We start from the raw sequence: 24,224 nt of genomic DNA on the forward strand, positions 1-24,224 counted from the left end.
ATATTTATATTTACATTTGCAAAAAATTATCAAAACAAACAAATTCTATAAAATGACAAATTTATCTTTTGTTAATAAAAATAAAATAAAGAAGATCTAGAAAGACAACATGAATAACAATATACAAAATTAAATTAAATATATTAAATAAATATATAAAATATTTGTTATGAATAATAAATAGTATAAAAAATAAATTCGAATGTGTTAAATTTAATAGTCTTAAAAAAATTGATTTAATATAGGGTCCGCCAAATAATTTTTTTTTACAAACTACTGAATATTTTCTAAATTTTTTTTTCATTTGAAAGAACAATTCTTTCAGTTAATAATGAAATTAATTCAGTTAATAATGATTATAATAATTTTATTCAAAAATGAAGAAAAAAAGCCTATATATATTTGCCTACAAAAGTAGCTACTAACTATCTTAATTTCTAAAATTTCTAATTATAATTGTGGTAGAAAATTTTTTTTTTTAATTTTCTAGTACTAGTATTTTTTAGATTTTATTCCGAGAGTCTCTAATATTCTTATTACTTTTTCTTCTCCCAGCTCCCAGTCTATCTAAGATTACAGAGGAACTTAGTCAAACAATGTTAGTACATGACTTGCACATAATATTATTTGATATTTATATCACTCAGGAAAGAAACTATTATTTGAATTTCAGACGTGATTTGAGAACATCTCAAATATCATCTAATTCAACAAAATAAATTTAATTTTATTTAATTAATTAATTAAATAATTGATTACTTGTTAATTGATTAGGTTTGTTTTGTTTTGTGTGTGAACAAAAAGTAAACAAATTTTTGAGTAAATAAGCAAAAGGTTAAAAATCAAGAAGGTTTTATCAGAGTGAGTATTAATAATTATATATATATATATATATATATATGTATATATATATATATATATATACATATATATATATATATGTATATATATATACATACATATATATATATACATATATATATACATTGGTTTATTATATGAGAGTATTAACCCAGAGAATTTTAAGCTCTTTCGTCAAACTTTAAAAATTATTTAAAAATATTAATAGTGTGTATAAATTTTTGTAATTTTAATATGTTTTACCTAGATGTATCTATTTTAACGACAAACACTAAAATTGATGATTTTTTTTAAGTATAATATGTAATAGTAACTAAAATCTAAACAATATACCCAAAAATCATTTAGGTTTGTGATATAAGTATTTACTTGTATGTCGAACTTTGAAAATTATTTAAAAATATTAATAGTGCCAATAAATTTTTGCAATTTCAATATGCTACACCTAGATGTACCCATTTTACCCACAAATACTAAAATTGATGATTTTTTAAGTATAATATATAATAGTAATTAAAATCTAAAGAATACCTGCAAACATTATTTGGGTTTGTAATACAAGTATTTACTTGTAAGTCGAACTTTGAAAATTATTTAGAAATATTAATAGTGTCTCCAAATTGGTTCAATTTTTATATGTTTCACCTAGATGTATCTATTTTAACGACAAAAACTAAAATTGATGATTTTTTTTTAGGTATAATATAAATTATTATACCTTTGAAAATTATTAAAAAATATTAATAAACAGTCTAAGTTTATGAAATTTTAATATGTTTTACCTAGATGTATCTATTTTAACTTAATTTCTTTCAATTCCAAAATTTAATAATGTTAATATTTAAATAAATGTATAAAATATCATTTATCCCAATTGCAGATTTTTACAGCATTTTTTTTAATATTTACAGATCCACAAATTTCTAAAAATGATTCCAAGTCTAGAAGAAAATGTCCTAAGGGGCGAAACAGTGAGTATGGACGATTTCAAAGGAATCGGAGAAACAGTTTTTGAAAAAATGGTGCAATATGGTGACAATATTGCCATGGTAAGTAAATGATTATATAAAATAATATACAGTAAGGAACAATCACGAATTTTTAGTATGAATACCAATTTTTTGAATCATCAATTTTTTGAAATGCCAATTTTTTGGAATACCAAATTTTTTTAAATACCAATTTTTTTAAATGCCAATTTTTTCAATTACCAAATTTTTCAAATACCAAATTTTTTAAATGTCAATTTTTTTAAATGTCATTTTTTTTAAATGTCAATTTTTAGAGTTACCAATTTTTAGAGTTGCCAATTTCTTGAAATACCAATTTTTTAAAATACCAATTTTTTTAAATACCAATTTTTTAAACAACAATTTTCTTAATTACTATTTATTCTGGATACCAATTATCTTAAATACCAATTTTCTTAGATACCATTTTTTCTAGATACCAATTTTCCTGAGAACCAATTACTCTAAATACCAATTTTCCAGGTTACCAATTTTTCTGGATTCCAATTTTCCTAGAAACCAAATTTCATAGATACCAATTTTTTATGACACCAATTTTGTAGGATACTAATTTTCTTGGATACCAATTTTCTTGGATGCCATTTTTCCTGTATACCAATTTTTCCTGAGTATCAATTTTATTAGATACTAATTTTCCTAGATACCAATTTTTCTAACTATCAATTTTCCTGGAAACCAATTTTCCTTGATACCAATTTCCCTTGGTACCAATTTTTCTTGATACAATTTCCCTAGATACCAATTTTCCTGGATACCAATTTTCCTGCATCCCATTATATCTGGATACCATTTTTCTAAATACCAATTTTCTAGAATACCAATTTTTCTAGATACCAATTTTCCTAGATACCAATTTTCCTAGATACCAATTTTTCTGGTTACCAATTTTCCGAAAACACCAATTTTCCAGAGTACAAATTTTACAAAGTACCATTTTTTCTAAATAACAATTTTCTTAAGTACCAATTTCTCTGGATTCCAATTTTCCAGTATACCATTTTGCCTGGGTACCAATTTGTCTGGATTCCAACTTTTCTCGACACCAATTTTCCTCGAAACCAATTTTTCTCAACACCAATTTTTCTTGACATCAATTTTCCAAAATACCAATTTTTCTGGATACCAATTTTCCAAAGTACCTATTTTTCTGGATATCAATTTTCCACAAACACTCATTTTTTGGGATACCAATTTTTCAGAGTACCTATTTTTCTGGATACCAATTTTCCAAGGGCACATATTTATCCAAAATACCAGTTTTCTTAAGTACCAATTTTCCTCGACACCAATTGTACTAAATACCAATTTTTGAAACTAGATACCAATATATTTTATTACTGGCCTTAGTGGCAAAACATTTTATGCTGGATAACAATTTATTTTCACCAATTTCACAAATTTTTTGGACCAATTTTTAGCTAGGTATGTATCACTAGTGATTAAAATTCTTTTGCTAGATATCAACTTTCTTAGCCTGATATTTATTTTTTTAACTAGATATCAAACATTTTTGTTAGATACCAAAATTCTAGTTGACGCACCAATTTTTCTAGCTAGATACCAATTCAGCTATACACCAATTTGCATTATTACATACCAATTTTCTTTACTAGATACCAATTTTCTTTGCCAAAATAAAATTTTCCAACTTGATTCCTACAATCTTTGACCAAATTCCTTAACAAGACACCATAATCCCTGTCAGGATATCAATTTTTTTACCTTGATACCAACTTTCTTTCCCTGGATACCAATTTTCCTAGCTAGATACCAATTCAACTACACACCAATTTGCATTACTAGATACCAATTTTCTTTGCCAAAATCAAATTTTCCCAACTAGATACCAATAATCTTTGAACAAATTCTTTAACAAAACCTTAATAATTCTTGTCAGGATATCAATTTTTTTACCTTGATACCAATTTTCTTTCCCTGGATACCAATTTTCCTAGCTAGATACCAATTCAACTACATATCAATTTGGAGTACTAGATACCAATTTTTTTTGCTAGATATCAAATTTTTAACAAGATTCCTACAATCTTTGAACAAATTCCTTAACAAGACACCAAAATTTCTTATCAGGATATCAATTTTTTATACTTTGTGTCCAATTTTAGATCGACGAAGAAACCAACGAAAAAGTAACATTCACCACTTTGCGCGAAAGAGCAGCCACGATTGCTTTATCTTTACTAGCACGAGGAGTAACTCCCGACGACGTCGTCACTCTCGTCGAAAAAACTTCCAGGGAAGCCTTTGCAATTGTTCTAGGATGCATGTTTGTGGGCGCCAAATTCAATGTTTTGGACGCAGGACCAACTGCAGGTAAAAATATAAAGCACTCTTTTGTAATTTCAATATTTAAGTGGCGGAATAAAAATGTTCTTGACAGATGTCAGTTGATTGACGCCAATGTGATGACTAAACTACACAGCACACTTGGAGCTACGCCGATGCGAATGTCTCATCTAGCAAGCTATAGCTAGATTTTTGTTTTCACGATCGTAAAATTGCTCTCTCGGTTTTAGTCATCGATCAATTGTCGGGCTAATAAATTGATATCAAAATTTATATCATATCAGTTTCGTTGTAAATTGAGTTATCAATAAACTCACATTATCATCGAGTCTCCAACATTGATTTACGGTTTCATTTCTAAATATAATTTAATAATATTAAATAGCACACTTATGCCATATTTATTTACCATTGTATTTCCATTTATCTTTTTCAGCTGTGATTCTACCTCACCAGTTTCCCAATTTGAGGCCAAAAGTGGTGTTTTGCCATCAGTGTGCAGAAGATTTGGCCCAGAAAGTGGTGCAGGAGACCGATTTGGACGCAGAAGTCATCGTTTTTGGTGGAGCATCCAATCATGGAAACAAAACTTATGAGGATATTTTTGAGGAGTTTGGACAGGTGGAGGAGATCGAGAAATTTAGGTAAGTATGATACATGACTCTTTAAGACATTTGAAACAATATGCAGATTTGTAGGACAACTTGAGGACTTCTGGGATAATCTAATGACTTGAGATCGTGAGATTTTTTTGCGACATTCCTAGTACTAAAGACATTAACGACATCTTAAGGACTTTTGTGGTGTCTTGGAGACTTTCACGACGTCCTGGAGAGTTTCACGACGTCCAGGAGACATTTACGGCGTCCAGGAGACATTCACGACGTCCTGGAGACATTCACGACGTCCTGGAGACATTCACGACGTCCTGGAGACATTTACGACATTCTGGAGGCAATCGCGACATTCACGACGTCCTGGAGACATTTACGACATTCTGGAGGCAATCGCGACATCCTGGAGACATTTCCGACGTCCTGGAGACATTCACGACGTCGTGGAGATATTTATGACCACCTGGAGACACTTTCGACGTCCTGGAGACATTTACGACGTCCTGGATACATTCACAACATGCTAAACATCTCCTCGTCATTTTGAAGACCTCCTCGTCATTTTTGAGTCCTCCACGTCAATTTGGAGATTTCTTCGTCATTTTTGAGTCCTCCTCGTCAATTTGCAGATCTCCTCGTCATTTTTGAGTCCTCCTGGTAATTTTGGAGAGCTCCTGGTAATTTTGGAGAGCTCCTTGTCATCTAGGAGAGCTCCTGGTCATCTTGGACAGCTCCTAGATATCTTGGACAGCTCCTAGATATCTTGGACAGCTCCTAGATATCTTGGACAGCTCCTAGATATCTTGGACAGCTCCTAGATATCTTGGACAGCTCCTAGATATCTTGGACAGCTCCTAGATATCTTGGACAGCTCCTAGATATCTTGGACAGCTCCTAGATATCTTGGACAGCTCCTAGATATATTGGAGAGCTCCTAGATATATTGGACAGCCCTAGATATCTTGGACAGCCCCTAGATATCTTAGAGAGCTCCTAGATATCTTGGAGAGCTCCTAGATGTCTTGGAGAGCTCCTAGATATATTGGAGAGCTCCTAGATATCTTGGAGAGCTCCTAGATATATTGGAGAGCACCTGGATATCTTGGAGAGCTCCTGGTAATCTTGGACAGCTCCTAGATATCTTGAAGAGCTCCTAGATATCTTGGAGAGCTCCTAGATATCTTGGAGAGCTCCTAGATATCTTAGAGAGCTTCTAGATATCTTGGACAGCTCCTAGATATATTGGAGAGCTCCTAGATATCTTGGAGAGCTCCTAGATATCTTGGAGAGCTTCTAGATATCTTGGAGAGCACCTAGATATCTTGGACAGCTCCTAGATATCTTGGACAGCTCTAGATATCTTGGACAGCTCTAGATATCTTGGACAGCTCCTAGATATCTTGGACAGCTCCTAGATATTTTGGAGAGCTCCTAGATATCTTGGAGAGCTCCTAGATATCTTGGAAAGCTCCTAGATATCTTGGAGAGCTCCTAGATATCTTGGAGAGCTCCTTGATATCTTGGAAAGCTCCTTGATATCTTGGACAGCTCCTAGATATCTTGGAGAGCTCCTTGGATAGCTCCTTGATATCTTGGACAGCTCCTGGTCATCTTGGAGAGCTCCTGGTCATCTTAAAGTCTTCCTCGTCATTTTGGATTCCTCTGCTCATCTTGGAGACCTCCTTGTCACTCACTTAGAGTCCTCCTCGTCACTCTAGAGTCCTCCTCGTCACTCTAGAGTCCTCCTCGTCACTCTAGAGTCCTCCTCGTCACTTTATAGTCCTCCTCGTCACTTTGGAGTCGTCCTCGCCATCTTGGAGTCCTTGAAAACATTCTGATCCCTGTCATCCTGATAACAATCTGATGATTTTTCAGGCATTCTGCTCATCTTTCAGACCTCCTGCTTATCTTTCAGACATCCTGCTCATTTTGCAGTTGTTCTAACTTCAAAAACATCCTTGTCATGCTGAAAAACATCCTCGTCATCCTGATAGCATCCTGGTCATCTTGCAAAACCTTCTAGCATTTCAAGCTTTTTAGTGATTCATCCTTTGTCATCCCTTAGGAGACTTTTTAAACCCAAAATTTGAGTCAATTTTAATAGAATTTTTTTTTACTAGGCCAACTGTGATTGAGAACATTTATGAAACTTCAGTCTGCATTTGCTGCACCAGTGGAAGCACTGGCAACCCTAAAGGAGTAATGGTCAGGCATTCGGGATTGCATCAGGTCACACTGCCCTTAAGAAAGTAAGTATACTACAGGATAAATTTGAAGAAAAAAAACTGACCATTAGATACGATACTCGTATTTCTAGTATTTAAATATAAATATCTTTTTTAATGATTTCTTTTAGTGTTGATCTAGAAGGAAAAGCAATCTTTACGTATTCTGGGATGTCCTGGGGTTCAGGAATCTTTATGTTGATCGTTGGAATAATTCATGGGGCTTATCGAGTTTATTCCAGGAGACCATTTAACGAGGATGTTTTGTTAAAAATCATGGAAGATCACAAGGTAAGATATTAATAGATATATACATGGGCTGTTCAAAAAGTTTTCGTAATTTTCGTTTTTTCAAAAAAATATTTATTTATTCGTCTACATTAATGTGGTCCCCTTCAAAGTAGTCCCCCCCAGATATAATACACTTATGCCAGCGTTTTTTCCAATTTTCGAAGCACCCTTGATATTCACTTTTTGATATGTCCTTGAGCACTCTCAGCGATTTTCTTCAATCGAGGAAAACCGCCGTCCTTTCATGGGTCTCTTCAACTTTGGGAATAGGAAAAAGTCACACGGAGCCATATCTGATGAATTTTTGCACTTTGCAACACTTTATTTCATTTTTTACGCAAAATTTAATACAAATTCTTTGACTTTTCAATTCTTCCATTGTAAAAATCGCCGAGCTCAGAAAAACACGTCGAACCTTAGCGACTACCACAGACAAAGTAAACAGTGAATATAGCTGAAAATTTCATCATACTTTAGGGGCATGTATACCAACACAATAAAAAAAAAATTTTGACAATCAGACACTCCAGACCCGCGAAATTTAATTATTAGTAATTCCGAGTACTTTTTGAACAGACCACGTATATATAACTTGCTTGCTGAATCAATTAATTAATTAACTATGTTTTATATTTTGTCAGCCTGGTTTCATGCTGCTCTCATGTTTCCAAATATCTTTGCTCAACGCGTATCTACAAGAGAAACCTCATTTGGCAGAACCGGTCTCAGGTAAATATATTAATATACTAGCTGACCCGGCAAACGTTGTTTTGCTAAGTAAGGTATATTCTAAACAATTTCTAGAGAATCAAAAATATTAAGAATGTGTTGTTTGAATGCTATATACAATGAGGTATTATCAAAACAATAAACCTCATTAGTTTGTCTATATTTTGTCCGAAAATTTTATACACTTTCTATAGAAAACATGGTATAATACAATCCAAGTCTTTTGGTCTTTCGACTTATTGATTACGTTTCAAGTTTTTCAGATTCTTTTTGGATTCTCGATTTTGTGTATAATTGTAAATAATACTACTGAGCTTATAAAAAAATTTAAAATTTCTGCGAGGAGAGATAGACAATGAATTAAGTATTTCTTCTTTGACTTGCTTTTAAAAAGTTTCAAGTAACATTCGATGATTTGAAGTAAATTTAATAAAAAGTATATATATGTAGAGCAAGGCGAGGCACAAATGTCCAATTTGACTTTGAGCAAATATGAATTATATTACGAAAATCAAACCAATTATATCACAACAAATAACACATTTCAATCGAACAATTATTATTTATCTGACTACGTTTAGTAAATTGCCAGCTACTTTATCAAAGTAAAAACGTGCTCTTTTGATGTGTTACAAAAATTCGTTATGAAAAAACTTGGAACGGCTATGTGGCAAACAGGTTTAATGCCTTTTTTTAATTTTAAAGGTATTTTACAAAATAATTACATTTTTAACTAATGCTGAAAAACTAGCAACGGAAGAAAATACTTTTACTATGTATTTTCAAAGATTACCATTCATTGCCCGATAGCAAAGTCATAAGAATCAGGGTTATAGCTGGTTATACATCTTTTTCCCTTTACTTTCAAATAATGTTGTTAAACAATGCTTAGCTTTACTGGTTTTAAATACTTTGGTGGTACAACTTTTAACCTCGGACCTTCAAATATTACTATCCATTCTTCGATAAATTCTGGAAAATTGTAACTGGAAATAAGTTATTTGACAAAATGTCCCTTCGATATATTTCAAATTTATATATATATATATATATATATATACATATATATATAAAACCAAGAACTAATAATCTTTCGCTAGAGTTAATCGAGTAATTTCAATTAGACCTTTTTGTTGTCGAATCAAAGAACATTTGCTGATAATATTTATATGTCAATTAGTTGTAAACACCTAAAACATTTTATAACTTATGCATAAAGAAATTATAAATTAACAACAATTAATATATAACTATTTACATTTTTATTACAAATTTTGAGGTTATGTTAAGAAACTATATTTCAAAATATTTTTTTTATTAATTTGTTGATGATTATACTTATTGCTGATATATATAATATAAACACCTCAAATGCTTTATTTAAATACGTATAAACTAACATATATAAATACCTAAGTATATGAAAAATTGCATTCCCATTTCCAAGAAATAAATTTCCCAATCGTCCATGTGGCATCGCTTGCTATTATTAAGAATTAATTTACTTGCCACTTCGTATTAATTTTCCGTGATGATTAAAATATTTATATTATTCACGTAATAATTTTCCAAAAGTAATGATTAAAAAATGCACTTTAATATTTATTTATTTATTTATTTATTTATTTATTTAAATATATAGCCCACAGATTTCTCCAAGAGGACTCAAAAATACAATTATTTGACATAATGAATAACAATTAAAATATACACAAAATTACAATATATAGTTAGTAACATAAAATGCTAAGATAAAATTTCATATAATGCAGAATGTAACAATAATAATTATAAACAGAAAATAATAAGATATTTGAAAGAAAATAAAAAGATTAACTTGTGCAGATGGAGATTATTTGATTAGGTGATGTGTTGTGAATGTCTATTTCATTATTAATTAAGTTAAAGTTAGAGGACATTAGTAAAATTGGCGAATTTAAGAGAGAATTAGATTTAGGGGTGGGATAATTGAAAAATAATTGTGAACGCGAAGATAGCCTTGGAACATTAAAGGATAGTTGATTGAGAATAAGAGGACAGTCTATAGAATTATTGCAAAGCTTAAATAAGAACATAATTGTACAGATAAATCGACGTGAGGCAAGGGAAGGAATACCAAATTCTTTTAGTAAAGTGTTGTGGTCAAAGCCACGTTCAGGGTAAATTTTATATGTTTTATAATAAAGGTATTTCAGAAATTTTCGCTGAACCTTCTCTATCGCATCAGAGTTGTTGATATGATGAGGATACCAAATAATCGAACCGTATTCTAATTTTGAACGTACAATAGAATAGTACATGCAAAGAAGTGCATTGGTAGACTTAAATTGTTTACAATTTCTTAGTATCAAACCTAAAGATTGATGTGCTCTATTGCAAATATCAGTAACATGATCTGTGAAAAACAAACCAGAATCAAATAGAACACCTAAATCGGAAATTTTATTACATCTATCAATGCTGGTGTTAGAAATTTTATAATCAAAAAGTATTGGAACGCGCTTATGTGTAAAACTAAGAATCTTGCACTTCGATATATTCAAATGTAATTTGTTAAAGACACACCAAGAGTGGAAAGAGTCAAGTTGAGACTGTAATAATAATCAGTCATCAATAGAATTTATTTTGAGATATAGCTTGAGATCATCTGCAAATAATAAATGTGGACAGTTAATAGTATCAGAAATGTCATTAATAAAAATAATAAATAATAGTGGACCAAGAATGGATCCCTGAGGAACTCCTGAACTAATATTTTCAATGTTGCTCAAGAATCCATTAAGAAAGACAAACTGCTTGCGATTATGAAGATAACTTTTGAAAAAGTGAATAAGTGAAGAATTAAGACCAATCTTAGATAATTTAGTAAGGAGAATGTTATGATCAATTTTATCAAAAGCTTTACTGAAATCAGTGTAAATAACGTCAACTTGTCCATTGATGTCAAGATTCTCAGCTATATATTGTTTAATACAAATTAAATTTGTTATCGTTGAACGGGCAGGCATGAAACCATGTTGATTAATAGAAATTAAAGTTCTAACAGAAGGAATTAGTTCTCTATAAATAATTTTTTCAAATACCTTAGCAAAGTTTGATAATAATGATATCGGCCTGTAATTAGTAATGTTTGATGTAACACCTTGTTTAAAAGTTGGAACTAATCGTGCAATTTTCCAACAATTTGGAAAAGTGTTTGTACGCAAAGATAGATTAAATAAAAATGCAAGTGGATCAGATAGAGTAGATGAGCAATCACGTATAAAGAAAGATGGAATACCATCGAAACCAAATATTTTGGAGTTCTTAAAACTTGCTATTGCATGTTGCACAGTACTAGAATCAATTTCACCTATATCAATCATGATTCTATCATTATGATCAAATAAAATGGGTATGTCAAGTTTAGGCTGATAAACACTAATAAAGTAAGAATTAAATGCATCAACAATAGCATCAGGAGAATCATAATATTTGTCTAGATAGCACAATCTATTAGGAATAATATTAGAAGCAGTTTTATTACGCAAAAAAGACCAAAAATATTTAGGATTAAGCGATAGAGAATTTTCAACGTCAATAATATATGAATTATAGGCATCTTTCATAAGTATTTTTATTAATTTCCTGTACAATTTAAAATTTTCATAATAGAAAGTGATATTGGTTAACTTGTATTTATTATGATAGTATTTCTTCATACGGAGGTTTCTAATAATATCAGAATTAAACCAAGGCTTAAATTTATTGGAAGAAAATTTCTTTGTTTTAGGAACAAATTTATCTAATAAGCTATAAATTGTAGCGTAAAAAAGATCACATGCATCATTAATGTCAGAACATGTATACAAAGAACTCCACGATGTATTTAAAATTTCCCTGTAAAGATTAAGATAATCCGCTTTGTGGAAATTGTAATGATAGTTATTTTTATTAAATTGCAAAGTATTGGGTGTGGAAAAAGAAGATGTAAGGGAAACAGAAATATAAAGAGCAGGATGATAATTGTCCTCAGGTAAAAGGGGTTCGGTATCATGAATTATGTTGCAAAAGTAAGAACAAAACACTAAATCCAACAATCTGCCACTGATATTGATAACAGAATTATATTGGTTGAGACCAGATAAATTAATAAAATTATAGATAAAGTTACATTTTGCATTAGTAAGATTATGAGATAATTGATCGAAATGTGGAACATTGAAATCACCAATAATTAAAACATTTTTGTCTGAAACATAAGATTCTAGTAGATCAAGGAAAGCTTCAAAATTCTCAGTAGATACATCAGGTGGAACGTAAACGGTCAATACTAATATGCTTGAATTCTTGAGGATACACTTGCAGCCAACAATATCAATCATTGGAAGCGATTCACAAATAAAGTTCAATTTCAAAAGTTCACAAGTAATATATTTTTTAACTGCAAGAAGTACACCACCACCACGATATTTATTGTTGATACCATAAGTTCTATCACATCTGAAAACATTGAAACTGTCGCAAAAGAATTCAGAGTTGTGAACATCGTTCCTAAGCCATGTTTCAGAAAAAGCGACGAAATCATAATCAAGATAACTAGATGCGAGCAGGCAGTCGGAAATTTTAGTGTTGAGTCCACGAACATTTTGATAGTAACATGTAAAGACATTACTATCTGTGGGCGAAATTAGTTTAAAGAAACAATTCGAGGAACGCCATTAATGTATTTAATTTTAAGATTAACTTCACCTTTTTTCTCGCGTTCAAGTAGCTGAGCTTTCAGTCTTTGATAATAAAGTTGTTGCCTTGGTGTCCGATCCTCACTGATAATCAAATTCTTGAAGTGGACATTATCCTTAATTTTCTTGCAGTTGAACAAAATTTTCTTTGGTAAGTTATTATCCTTGAAGATAACTTTAAGCGGTCTTGGCTTAGTCCTTTTTGAATCAAATTTACCCAATCTATATAGTTCGAAGCTCGACGGAACACAAGGTACTCCTAATGAAGCTTCAAATATATTGTTAATCATATTAGTATCAACACTTTTATCATAATTGTTTACGTCATTAAGAGGCTCTTTGGCGTTATATATTATGATATTATATGAACGTTTATTGCGTTCAGAAGTCTCTTGAACTAATGCTTCAAATTGTTCATCATCCAGAATATTATTGTTGCAAGACCTATGATCTTTTAGTGCAGCAACTTCTCGTTGTAGCTGCATTAACATACTCTTGATATCATTCAGGTCATTACCGAGATTAGCACATGAATTGCAATTCCACATTATTCCTTTTTTTGATGATATTGCTCGAACATCAGCCAAGCTCAAGTTCACGCATGAATACTTAAACTTTGTTTTGCACGAAATACATGTCACCATCTTGTCAAAGGCAACTGCAATATTACAGCATGAACACGTATTTTCCAAATTCATAATTATATGCTTATTTCACTTATATAAGCGATGTTTACAACAATATTCAAGAATTTTATGATTAGAAAATACTTATATTAAATTCAAAATATTTTATATGATTTTGACAATGATGTTTTTTTGTTTTATTTAGAACATTTAAAAGATATTTGTATCAAAACAGAAACACCGAATGGCGAATGACAGTTGACCATTGAAAGTAAATGTCATGGATGAAATCATTGATAGAATCATAGATTCAATAAACTAAATGGATAGTTTATAAATAATTAATTTTGAATTTGAATGAAAAACGGGATAAAAAGTATCTCATATGTTTCTCATGGCTCTAAACTACCTTTCTGCCAATTTGTGTTCTAACTTAAGCAATCCTCTTTTATATATATACTAGCAAACCCAACGAACTCCGTTTCGCCACCAGATGGTTTCGTGAGAAAGATGAAGAAATTTTTTGTTTGTTCTATATTTGAAAAGGAAAAATGTGATTTTATTATACAACGTAATGAATTTATTTCGATTACAAAAATGAAGTGTTTTTTAGTTGAACTTCTCTAAGTAAATGAAAGTGATCCGCAAATTATCCGTTCATTGAAGTGCTCTTTGGTAAACCACATTTTTGTTTTTTGGTGACGTTAACACAAACAAAGCGAATGGTTTTCCAACTCGTGAACAGGCAACGTGTAACTGCCCATGTAAAAAACAATGATTTTCTAATAATTTATTTGAAATTTATCCCGCAAACACTAAGCGATTGCCCTTGCGACTTGTTATTGCGAACGCGAACAAATTGCAATCGTTTGAAGTCAAATTGAAGACCAGTCGGAATCATTGGTATGTCACCAAATCGCCAGCAATTTTTGATTGAATGGTGAAATTCAGTGCGTGTACATCATTATTCTTTGCGGCAAGAATTGCTCGTTGACTTAACCAAGCATAATTCTGATAATTCTCACTAACGTCATTACTCGAATTTTTAATTATGGTGCATGAAGTACCAGCAATTTGCATTAGGGCACGATGCCATACACCACCAGTTAATATTTAAAATAATTATAATTTTTTTTCTAGGTGTGGAGATGCTTTTTGCAGTTGGTTCCAAAATTTCTCCTCACCAATTTGAGACAACCAGAACCATTTGGGTTCTGGTAAATTGGTGGTTTGGTATGGTATTGACAGAATGTGTTAGTGGTACAATTACTTTGGATTGTCCTGAATATAGGCCAAATACTATTGGCTTTGTTTGTGTCAACACAGAACTGAAGGTAAGCAGTAAATATAGAAAATTCGGGAAATTTTTTGGTTTTTGTCAAATAACTTAAAAATTTCATATGGAACCACCTCTTTTCAGTTAGACAGGGTGAAACTAGATAAATTTTACAACTTTCCAAAGAAACACTTTTATACACACCGATATAAAAGTTTTGAATAAAACGACTTTGAATAATATTTACCTTTTTCCCCAGATAGTAGACATGGATACAGGCCTAAATCTTGGCCCAAACAAACAAGGAGAGATCTACCTTTGTGGCCCAACCATGTTGGGCTATTTTGGCAACCAAGAGGCAACCGATTCGGTTTGGACGCACAAACCGGTTGGTTCAAAACCGGAGACGTCGGTTATTACGACGAAGACGGTTATGTCTATATAACCGATCGTGTTAAGGAGATTGCTAAATATAAAGGAATATATGTATGTAAAATTAAATTCTATTACTACCAATTAGGGAATGCAATACCGGTATACCGGTATACCGAATTACCGGTAAATCACCCGATTTTTCGGCGGTATTTTTACCGGTATTTACCCCAAAAATACCGGTATTTTCGGTATTTTTACATAAGCGCTATTTGATACATAATACCCTAAAGTTTAAATTTCTCGGAACAAATTTATCTTTAGATTCCATAATCGCATAAACAGCTATATCTTCAAGTGATTCTTTAAGATAAATAAATGTCAAATATTATCTCAACTCGTCATTAAACTGTATATTTATTGCTTTCCAAAGGGCTTCATATCGTGTTACAATAAATAGAATTGGACTGATAGATAATGATGTTTGTTTCATCTTATGTAAAAATATAACAGTTTTTTAAGTGACATTTGGGCCAAAATATTTTATATCATACAGATTGCCCCTGCGTAAGCTTTATTTTTTTTCAAATTTTATACATAATACTTATGATAATTACTAAATATTTTTGCTTTTTAATGCAATTATAAAATATTATTTTTTGAAAACGTTTCGAAGTTTGAAAATGCTATAGAAGCATCATATTGTTTTAAATAACAATACTCAACAATTATAGTAACTTATTATTTATCTTGACAAAGTATCCGATCTTAAATTAATGCAGAAAATTATTTTTTTAAAATATTGGAGATTATGCTAATTTAACACATCGAATACAGACAATACAGTTTATTATAATAATGTAATATGATCTTTTATGAGTTTTTGGTCTTTCTTACTTATAAGTTTGTTTTTGGTGAAAAGTACTCAATATACTCGATAGTGATAATGAGTTAATTAAATTCGATATAATTTTGTTAAATTATTATTTAAAAAAATAAATTCCTTGTTTTATTTTATTGTTTTTATTGTTTATTTGAATATAGTTGTAGTTATATACATTTTTTTTATTTGTACCAGTAACTTTCAATTTTGTTTACGTTTGTTAAAGATAATAAAAGTACCGGTAACTTACCGGTATTACGGTTTTAAAATGAAAAACTACCGAAATACCGGTATTAAAATTTTCCATCGGTATAGCATTCCCGACTACCAATTACCACCAATTTACTAATTAATTAATTAATAATTTATTATTTTTTTCTTAAGGTAAACCCAAGTGACATCGAGGACAAAGTTTGCAAACATCCTTCGGTAAGAAGTTGTGCAGTTGTATCAGTACCTCATGATGAAGTTTGCGATTTGATGGTCGGATTTGTTGAACTTTTACCAGGATACGAGGACAAGGTCACTGCTGAAGAACTGGAGGAATATACCAATGGTAAGTTGCAAAAAAAAGTTTTGTATAAAACGCGTTTGAGTTCGATATTTTATTCTCAAGCAATAAATATAGAAAATTCGGGACATTTTTTTGGTTTTTGTCAAATAACTCAAAAATTGCAAGAAAACCACCCTTTTTAACTTACATAGGGTGAAACTAGATATAATTTACAACATTTCCTGGAGAAGACTTTTATACACTCCGATATAAATATTTTGAATAAAACGACTTTGAATTTGTATATCTAATATCGTATAAAAGAATCCAATGGGAATCCACTAAGATTCCTACTTTTCTAAAGAGATTGCATGCAGCGCCTCTATGTTAAATTGTTCCCAATTCTCGAGGAACTACGTAGTGACTACCGGGTTCATATGGTTCTGTGTTAGATGGCGCCACCGTCGGCAAACGTTCGACAGTTCTCAACGACTCTTATATATATACTAGCTGTCCCATTTTAAATGAGAATTGGATATATAAATGTATATACTGATTTATACATGATTATATATGGCCTAACTGTCTTAGTTTGTATGGAAATTGGATATATAAATGTATATATCAATTTATACATGATTATATATACCCTAACTGTCTTAGTTTGTATGGAAATTGGATATATAAATGTATATATCAATTTATACATGATTATATATACCCTAACTGTCCCAGTTTGTATGGGAACTGGATATATAAATGTATATATTTATTTATACATTATTATACATGGCTTAACTGCCTTAGTTTGTATAGGAATTGGATATATAAATGTATATATCGATTTATACATGATTATATATGGCCTAACTGCCTTAGTTTGTATGAAAATTGGATATATAAATGTATATATTGATTTATACATGATTATATATGGCCTAACTGCCTTAGTTTGTATGGAAATTGGATATATAAATGTATATACTGATTTATACATGATTATATATGGCCTAACTGTCTTAGTTTGTATGGAAATTGGATATATAAATGTATATATCAATTTATACATGATTATATATACCCTAACTGTCTTAGTTTGTATGGAAATTGGATATATAAATGTATATATCAATTTATACATGATTATATATACCCTAACTGTCCCAGTTTGTATGGGAACTGGATATATAAATGTATATATTTATTTATACATTATTATACATGGCTTAACTGCCTTAGTTTGTATAGGAATTGGATATATAAATGTATATATCGATTTATACATGATTATATATGGCCTAACTGCCTTAGTTTGTATGAAAATTGGATATATAAATGTATATATTGATTTATACATGATTATATATGGCCTAACTGCCTTAGTTTGTATGGGAATTGGATATATAAATGTATATATTGATTTATACATGATTATATATGGCCTAACTGCCCTAGTTTGTATGGAAATTGGATATATAAATGTATATATTGATTTATACATGACCATATATATACTAGCTGTCCCAGTTCGTATGGGAATTGGATATATAAATGTATATATCGATTTATATATGATTATATATGGCCTAACTGCCCTAGTTTGTATGGAAATTGGATATATAAATGTATATATCGATTTATACATGACTATATATATACTAGCTGTCCCAGTTTGTATGCGAAACGGCAAAAAATAAAAAATAAAATTAAAAAAAAACAAAAAAGAAAAAAGAAAAAAATAAAACAATTAAAAAGAAAAAAAGAAAAAAAGAAAAAAAAAAGATATATAAATGTATATATTGAATTATACATGAATTAAATGTATAAATTGTTTTATACTTGTCCTAGTTTCTATGACAAGAGCCTGAAATAATATCTATTATTATTGATTACGGCTTGCTCATGAATAAATAAATAAATAAATAAATAAATAAAATATGGGAATTGGATATCTAAATGCATATTTATAATTATTTCATGAAATATTGGATTTAATATTTTATTCTTAAAGTACCCTAACATGATCAAACAGACACACAATCTTACTTCAACATCTCCATTTTGCATTTGGGTACACGTGCTCGGTTTTTATTTAATATTATTAAATTTAATTAGTAAAACAATATATTTAATATTTTTAACATTTAAATAGATGTCTAAAGTATCATCTATCCAAATTACACTTAATTTGAAGTACCTAAAATGACCAAAAAAAATCTTCAAACTCACCTGACAAAATAACCTTCTTTTGGCACTCGTATTTGCACACACTCGCGATTTATATTAAATTAATAAATAATTTCTATATATATATATATATATATATATATATATATATATATATATATACTAATACACTATATAAACTCAATTAATTTTAATTTATTTAAACTTTATACGGCGAATAAATCATTTTTTTGCTTCTAGTAGTTGCTTCTGCAACTACTTTTACGAGACTGATGGAAAAAACCTCAAAAATGTTCGAATTTAATATAAAATATATTATGTAATATTATTGATATTGAATACAAAAGGTTTTGACGAATTGCTTTGTATGGATTAAAATTCAATAGTCCGGGAAGCACAGACAACAAAACTGTACAATCGCATTATAATAATAAACATATATAATAAATGTGATTTTTTGTTTGAAAATAAAACTTATTAATTAGTTTATTTATTAAATTATTTATATAACAAGTAATTAATTTATTCATTAACTTGTAATAATTTCTTTTAAATATTTATTAATTTAATTATAACGCATTTATTTCATTCAAAAGTTACTCCTTATTTTGAATGAATAAATAATTAATTAATTAATTTTTATAGTTTATTCATTTTTTTATTTTTTTATATATATTTTTTTCAAATTTTTAATAATTCAGCTATTAATTAATTTATTTATTTATTTGGACATTAATTCATTAATTAATTTAATAATTGATTAATCTATTGATTAACTTAATTAATTGTTCAATTATTTATTTAGCTATTAATTAATTCGTTTATTTTTTTGGACAATAATTTATTAATTAATGGAATAATTGATTAATCTATTTATTAACTTAATTAATTGTTTAATTATTTATTTAGATAATAATTAATTAATTTATTTATTTGGACATACACTCATTAATTAAATATTGAATAATTTATTTATTTATTAAGTACCTTAATTAATTATTTATTTATTATTAATCTATTTCATTATTTATTTAGCTATTGATTAATTAATTTATTTATTTGGACATTAATTCATTAATTAATTGAATAATTGATTAATCTATTGATTAACTTAATTAATTGTTTAATTATTTATTTAGCTATATAAATTAATTCATTTATTTATTAGGACATACACTCATAAATTAAATAATTGAATAATTTATGTATTTATTTATACCCGTAATTAATTGTTTAATTATTAATTTATTTCATTATTTATTTAGCTATTAATTAATTAATGTATTTATTTTACATTATTTATTTAATTAATTGAATAATTGATTAATCTATTAACTTAATTAATTATTTATTTAGCTATTAATTTATTTATTTATTTATTCGGACTTGCACTCATTAATTAAATAATTGATTAATTTAATAAATAATTTAATTAATTGTTTATTTTATGATTTATTCAGCTTATAATTTATTTATTTTCCTAGTTTTGCTCAAAAAAAAACTGTAATTAATTCTTGTATAATTTATTTATTAATTTTTTCATTTGACATGAATTTCTTTATTCGTTTATTCATTAATTAAAATTTTTATTTGTTGAATTTATCAAAAAAAAAACATGGACTATCCACGCTTTTTTTAAAAAAAACATTTTACTCAATTTGTTAATTTATTTATTATTTTTTTATTTATTTCCAGAACACGTTCACGACCACGAAAAACTCCGAGGAGGCCTTTACATAGTGCAGGAGCTGCCCGTACTAACAAATGGCAAAAAAGATAAACCAACAGTCCGAAAAATGGCAAAAGAAATGTCTCAACAGATCTATGAAAAATACGACAACTCGACTAGAAAATAAAAGACAAAACACCTTTGTTAAAATAGTTTGTAATGTAGATTTATGATAAATAAAATTGATAAAAATTATTTGTTATTCAATTTGCTTATCTAGATCATCGCAACTTCTTATACTCTTTATACCGCCAGATGATAAATTACTTTAAAAATATTTATTTATTATACAATACATTAATTTACAATATTTATAATACAAATTTCAATATTTGTTAGTTTAAATTTAGCTAAATGAGTTTTAACTATTTAAATTAATCAATATTAATATTTTTTTGTTCAATAAAATGACTCGAAAAAAAACTAATATTACATATCCATACACACTCACATAATCTAAAATAATATAATAAAAATATTTACAACCTTCTTTACACAATTTTCGTTAAAAAAATGCATAAAAATATTTTTTACATAATTTACAAGTGCAAAATAAAATTTATTTATATATTTTTTTTAATAAATGTTTTATATAAAAATTCATTATTTGTTTAAGGCCTTAAAATTTAAGGCAGTAGGCCTTTTTTTTTACTCACAACGAAAAAAAATTCAATTTATAAAATATCAATTTGATATTTCAAGAAAATCTCTCAGGTGTAAAATATTATAGGCCTGTGATAATATTATGAAAAAACTTTCTGCTTGTATTGACAAAACAATTGCTTCTGAGGATAAAAAATTATTACATCTTTTTTTATTTTCCATAAAATATTTTTGTAATTTTGGATTCAAAATTCAAAAAATCACCCAGGCTAAGCACAGTCTAAGCGCCACTCTGGTACAAATGTTTACCCGAGAGCGTTTAGACTGTTTATGTACTGAAGCACTTTTCCAATTTTGTGTAAATTAGGCAACTATTTTTTTTTATTTTAAATGAAATGACGATTGGAGATAAATTGATTTATGATTTACATTTGATTTGCTCAGATATAACAATAAGATAGCAAAAATAATGAAAGTTACATTTTTTGTAATAATAATGGTACTAGATATAAAGGTACCGGAAGTTCCAGCAATTTTCCTTAACGCACGATGCCATACACCACTAGTTTTGATAATAAACATTCACCAAAAATAGTGTTTATTAAGATTCTAGGAAAAGAGTATACTCATACCACGAATCCGCATTATACCGACTGATTTGTGTAAAGATTCAGTGGTTAAAGTGATGGGATAATAAATAAATAATTTTAATTAATAGTTAAGAAATTTAATTTTTCAATAGTTTCAATCTTCAATAGAATTCTAATTTTCAATAGAAGTGTAATTTCCAATCAGAAAACGTGTCACATGACCATTATTACCACTTTTCATAGGCCTATAATATTTTAAAAGTAAACCTGAGAGATTCCAAGATTTCTCCTTGTTTGTGTTTACATATTTAATTTTTTATAATAATATGTAATAATAATAATAATATTATTAATAATAAAATAGATGACAACTATTGTAAATTGACTGCTAACCTAACTACACAATATATATATATATATATATATATATATATATATATATATATATATATGCACTAATGTGTGACATTGAACTCCTCCTAAACGGCTAGTCCAATTTCGATCAAACTTTTTGTGTATATCCAAAAGTATCTTATCATATATATATATATATATATATATATATATATATATATATATATACACACATATATATATACACGTATATATATATATATATATATATGCACTAATGTGTGACATTGAACTCCTCCTAAACGGCTAGTCCAATTTCGATAAAACTTTTTGAGTATATCCAAAAGTATCTTATGATATATATATATATATATATATATATATATATATATATATATATATATATATATATATGCACTAATGTGTGACATTGAACTCCTCCTAAACGGCTAGTCCAATTTCGATAAAACTTTTTGAGTATATCCAAAAGTATCTTATGATATATATATATATATATATATATATATATATATATAAATATATAATATTAAATTAGTTTAAATAATTAATATTATTATACAATATTTATAATAAATGTCTTGAAACAATAAACTTAATATTTGTGCAAAAATCATTTGCAAATTGATTCATTATTATAATATATATTTATATATTGTCTAAAATGTATATATATATATATATATATATATATATATATATATATATATATATGTAGAGTATTTGCAAATTTTCAGGTATCTGTAAGCTTTAAATTTACAGAAATATACACATTTTTGTATAGAAACATTAATATTAAAAATATTATATATATATATATATAATATATATATATATATATATATTTATAAATATATTTAGACAACTAATATTCAAAGTCACTTGTTAACATTTTACTATTTAAATTTTTTTATCCAGAACTAAATTTTAAAATTATTTTCTAAAATTAAAAAAAACTTTAATTCGTTTATACTGAACTACTTAAATATGTGTGTGTGTGTTTGTATGTTGTTTGTATGTAATGCGGATACAATGTTTCATCGACGATTCCAGGCGCACGGATCAACCGATATGAATGATTCAAAAAACATTCGATTCCTATTTATAGGGAGATGTGCTAATTAGTTTCTGGCGAAGGCAGGTCTAGTAGTTTCGGAGATGCGGAGCAAAGAGTGCAGAAATTGAAAATCCAGTTTTTGGGAGAACGGAGTATTCGATTTGAATGATTCAAAAAACATTCGATTCCTATTTATAGGGAGATGTGCTGATTAGTTTTTGGCAAAGGCAGGTCTAGTAGTTTCGGAAATACGGGGCAAAGAGTGCAGAAAATAGAAAACGAGTTTTGAGAGAATTGAGTATCGATTTGAATGATCTAAAAAACTTTCAATTTGTAATGCTTGGGAGAAGAGGTGATTAGTTTTTGGCAAAGACAGGTCCCGCCATTTCGAAGATACATAGCTAAATGTGCAAAAAATGGCAGTTTTTGAGTGAACTAAGCGTCCGATTTGAATGATTCAAAGAACTTTCTGCTTGTTTTAACAAAATAATCATTTTTGAAAACATAAAATTTGTTACAGTTTTTTAATTCAATGTTTTTTTTAAATATAATTTAATTCAAATTTTTTTTTGTTTAATTCTTATAAATATTAGACAATGTTACAATATTTATAATAATGTATTTGGGAAGTTCCAGCAATTTGCCATACACACCATTAGTTTATTTATAAATTTTGTAGTTCATCTAATTATTGTAAATTTGTCCAAACAGGCTTTTTACGGTGTCAAGCGATTCAGAACGACTTGAAACATCTAGGAAAACCAAATATTTTTATCTTCGCAAACACAAACTTTTACCATTTTTTTTAATTTAAAAACTACTAGACGATTAATTTGTATGAAAATCACAAGTATACTACATTCCAAGACCAGATTTCAAAATTCCACCAAACAAAACTCTCGACATCTTTTAGTTTTTGTATGGAATTTAGTATAGCATATAGTATACTACGTTCCAGAGCAAGATGTCAGCACGCTTTGTATGGGAAAAATCTCTTCAAAACGGAACTTTGAATAGAAAATAGTATACTTTCAGACGTTTTTGATAGAAAAAAATTTTTTTGTAGCTTTTCGAGTGGAAATTGTTATAACTATTAGTTATTTATGTACATACACACATATATATTGGAGTCAAAAGGTTTAGAATGACTTAAACGTGAAAAAAACGCTTTAAGTTGACTTATAACAGAAAAAAATGGATTGTGAAAGAAGACATATGTATAACTTTTTATATTAGTTGCCTCGTATATATATATACGTG

The 24,224-nt window shown here is 28.4% G+C and overlaps 1 protein-coding gene across 1 annotated transcript; it reads left to right on the forward strand.

The window, feature by feature from the left end:
• Positions 1 to 782: 782 nt before the first annotated feature.
• LOC113389775 (linear gramicidin synthase subunit A-like) lies at positions 783 to 14,845 on the forward strand. Its single transcript, XM_026626783.1, has 9 exons — positions 783 to 861; positions 1,773 to 1,910; positions 4,016 to 4,223; positions 4,633 to 4,840; positions 6,931 to 7,059; positions 7,167 to 7,326; positions 7,968 to 8,055; positions 14,543 to 14,743; positions 14,823 to 14,845. Exons 2-9 carry the CDS (start codon positions 1,791 to 1,793, stop codon positions 14,843 to 14,845), a joined length of 1,137 nt encoding a protein of 378 aa, XP_026482568.1. The 5' UTR covers positions 783 to 861; positions 1,773 to 1,790.
• Positions 14,846 to 24,224: the final 9,379 nt, after the last annotated feature.

The sequence above is a fragment of the Ctenocephalides felis genome, unplaced genomic scaffold (assembly GCF_003426905.1).
Source record: "Ctenocephalides felis isolate EL2017-DRISC unplaced genomic scaffold, ASM342690v1 CF-g0.4_SCAFFOLD_03573, whole genome shotgun sequence".
NCBI lineage: Eukaryota > Metazoa > Arthropoda > Insecta > Siphonaptera > Pulicidae > Ctenocephalides > Ctenocephalides felis.

Excerpts from the sequence above, each read along its gene's own strand:
- LOC113389775 (XM_026626783.1), top strand. The coding sequence starts at position 1,791 with ATGATTCCAAGTCTAGAAGAAAATGTCCTAAGGGGCGAAACAGTGAGT. Across the intron at positions 4,224-4,632 it reads GGACGCAGGACCAACTGCAG|CTGTGATTCTACCTCACCAG; the intron begins GTAAAAATATAA and ends TATCTTTTTCAG. Across the intron at positions 14,744-14,822 it reads CACAGAACTGAAGGTAAGCA|TTAGACAGGGTGAAACTAGA; the intron begins GTAAATATAGAA and ends ACCTCTTTTCAG.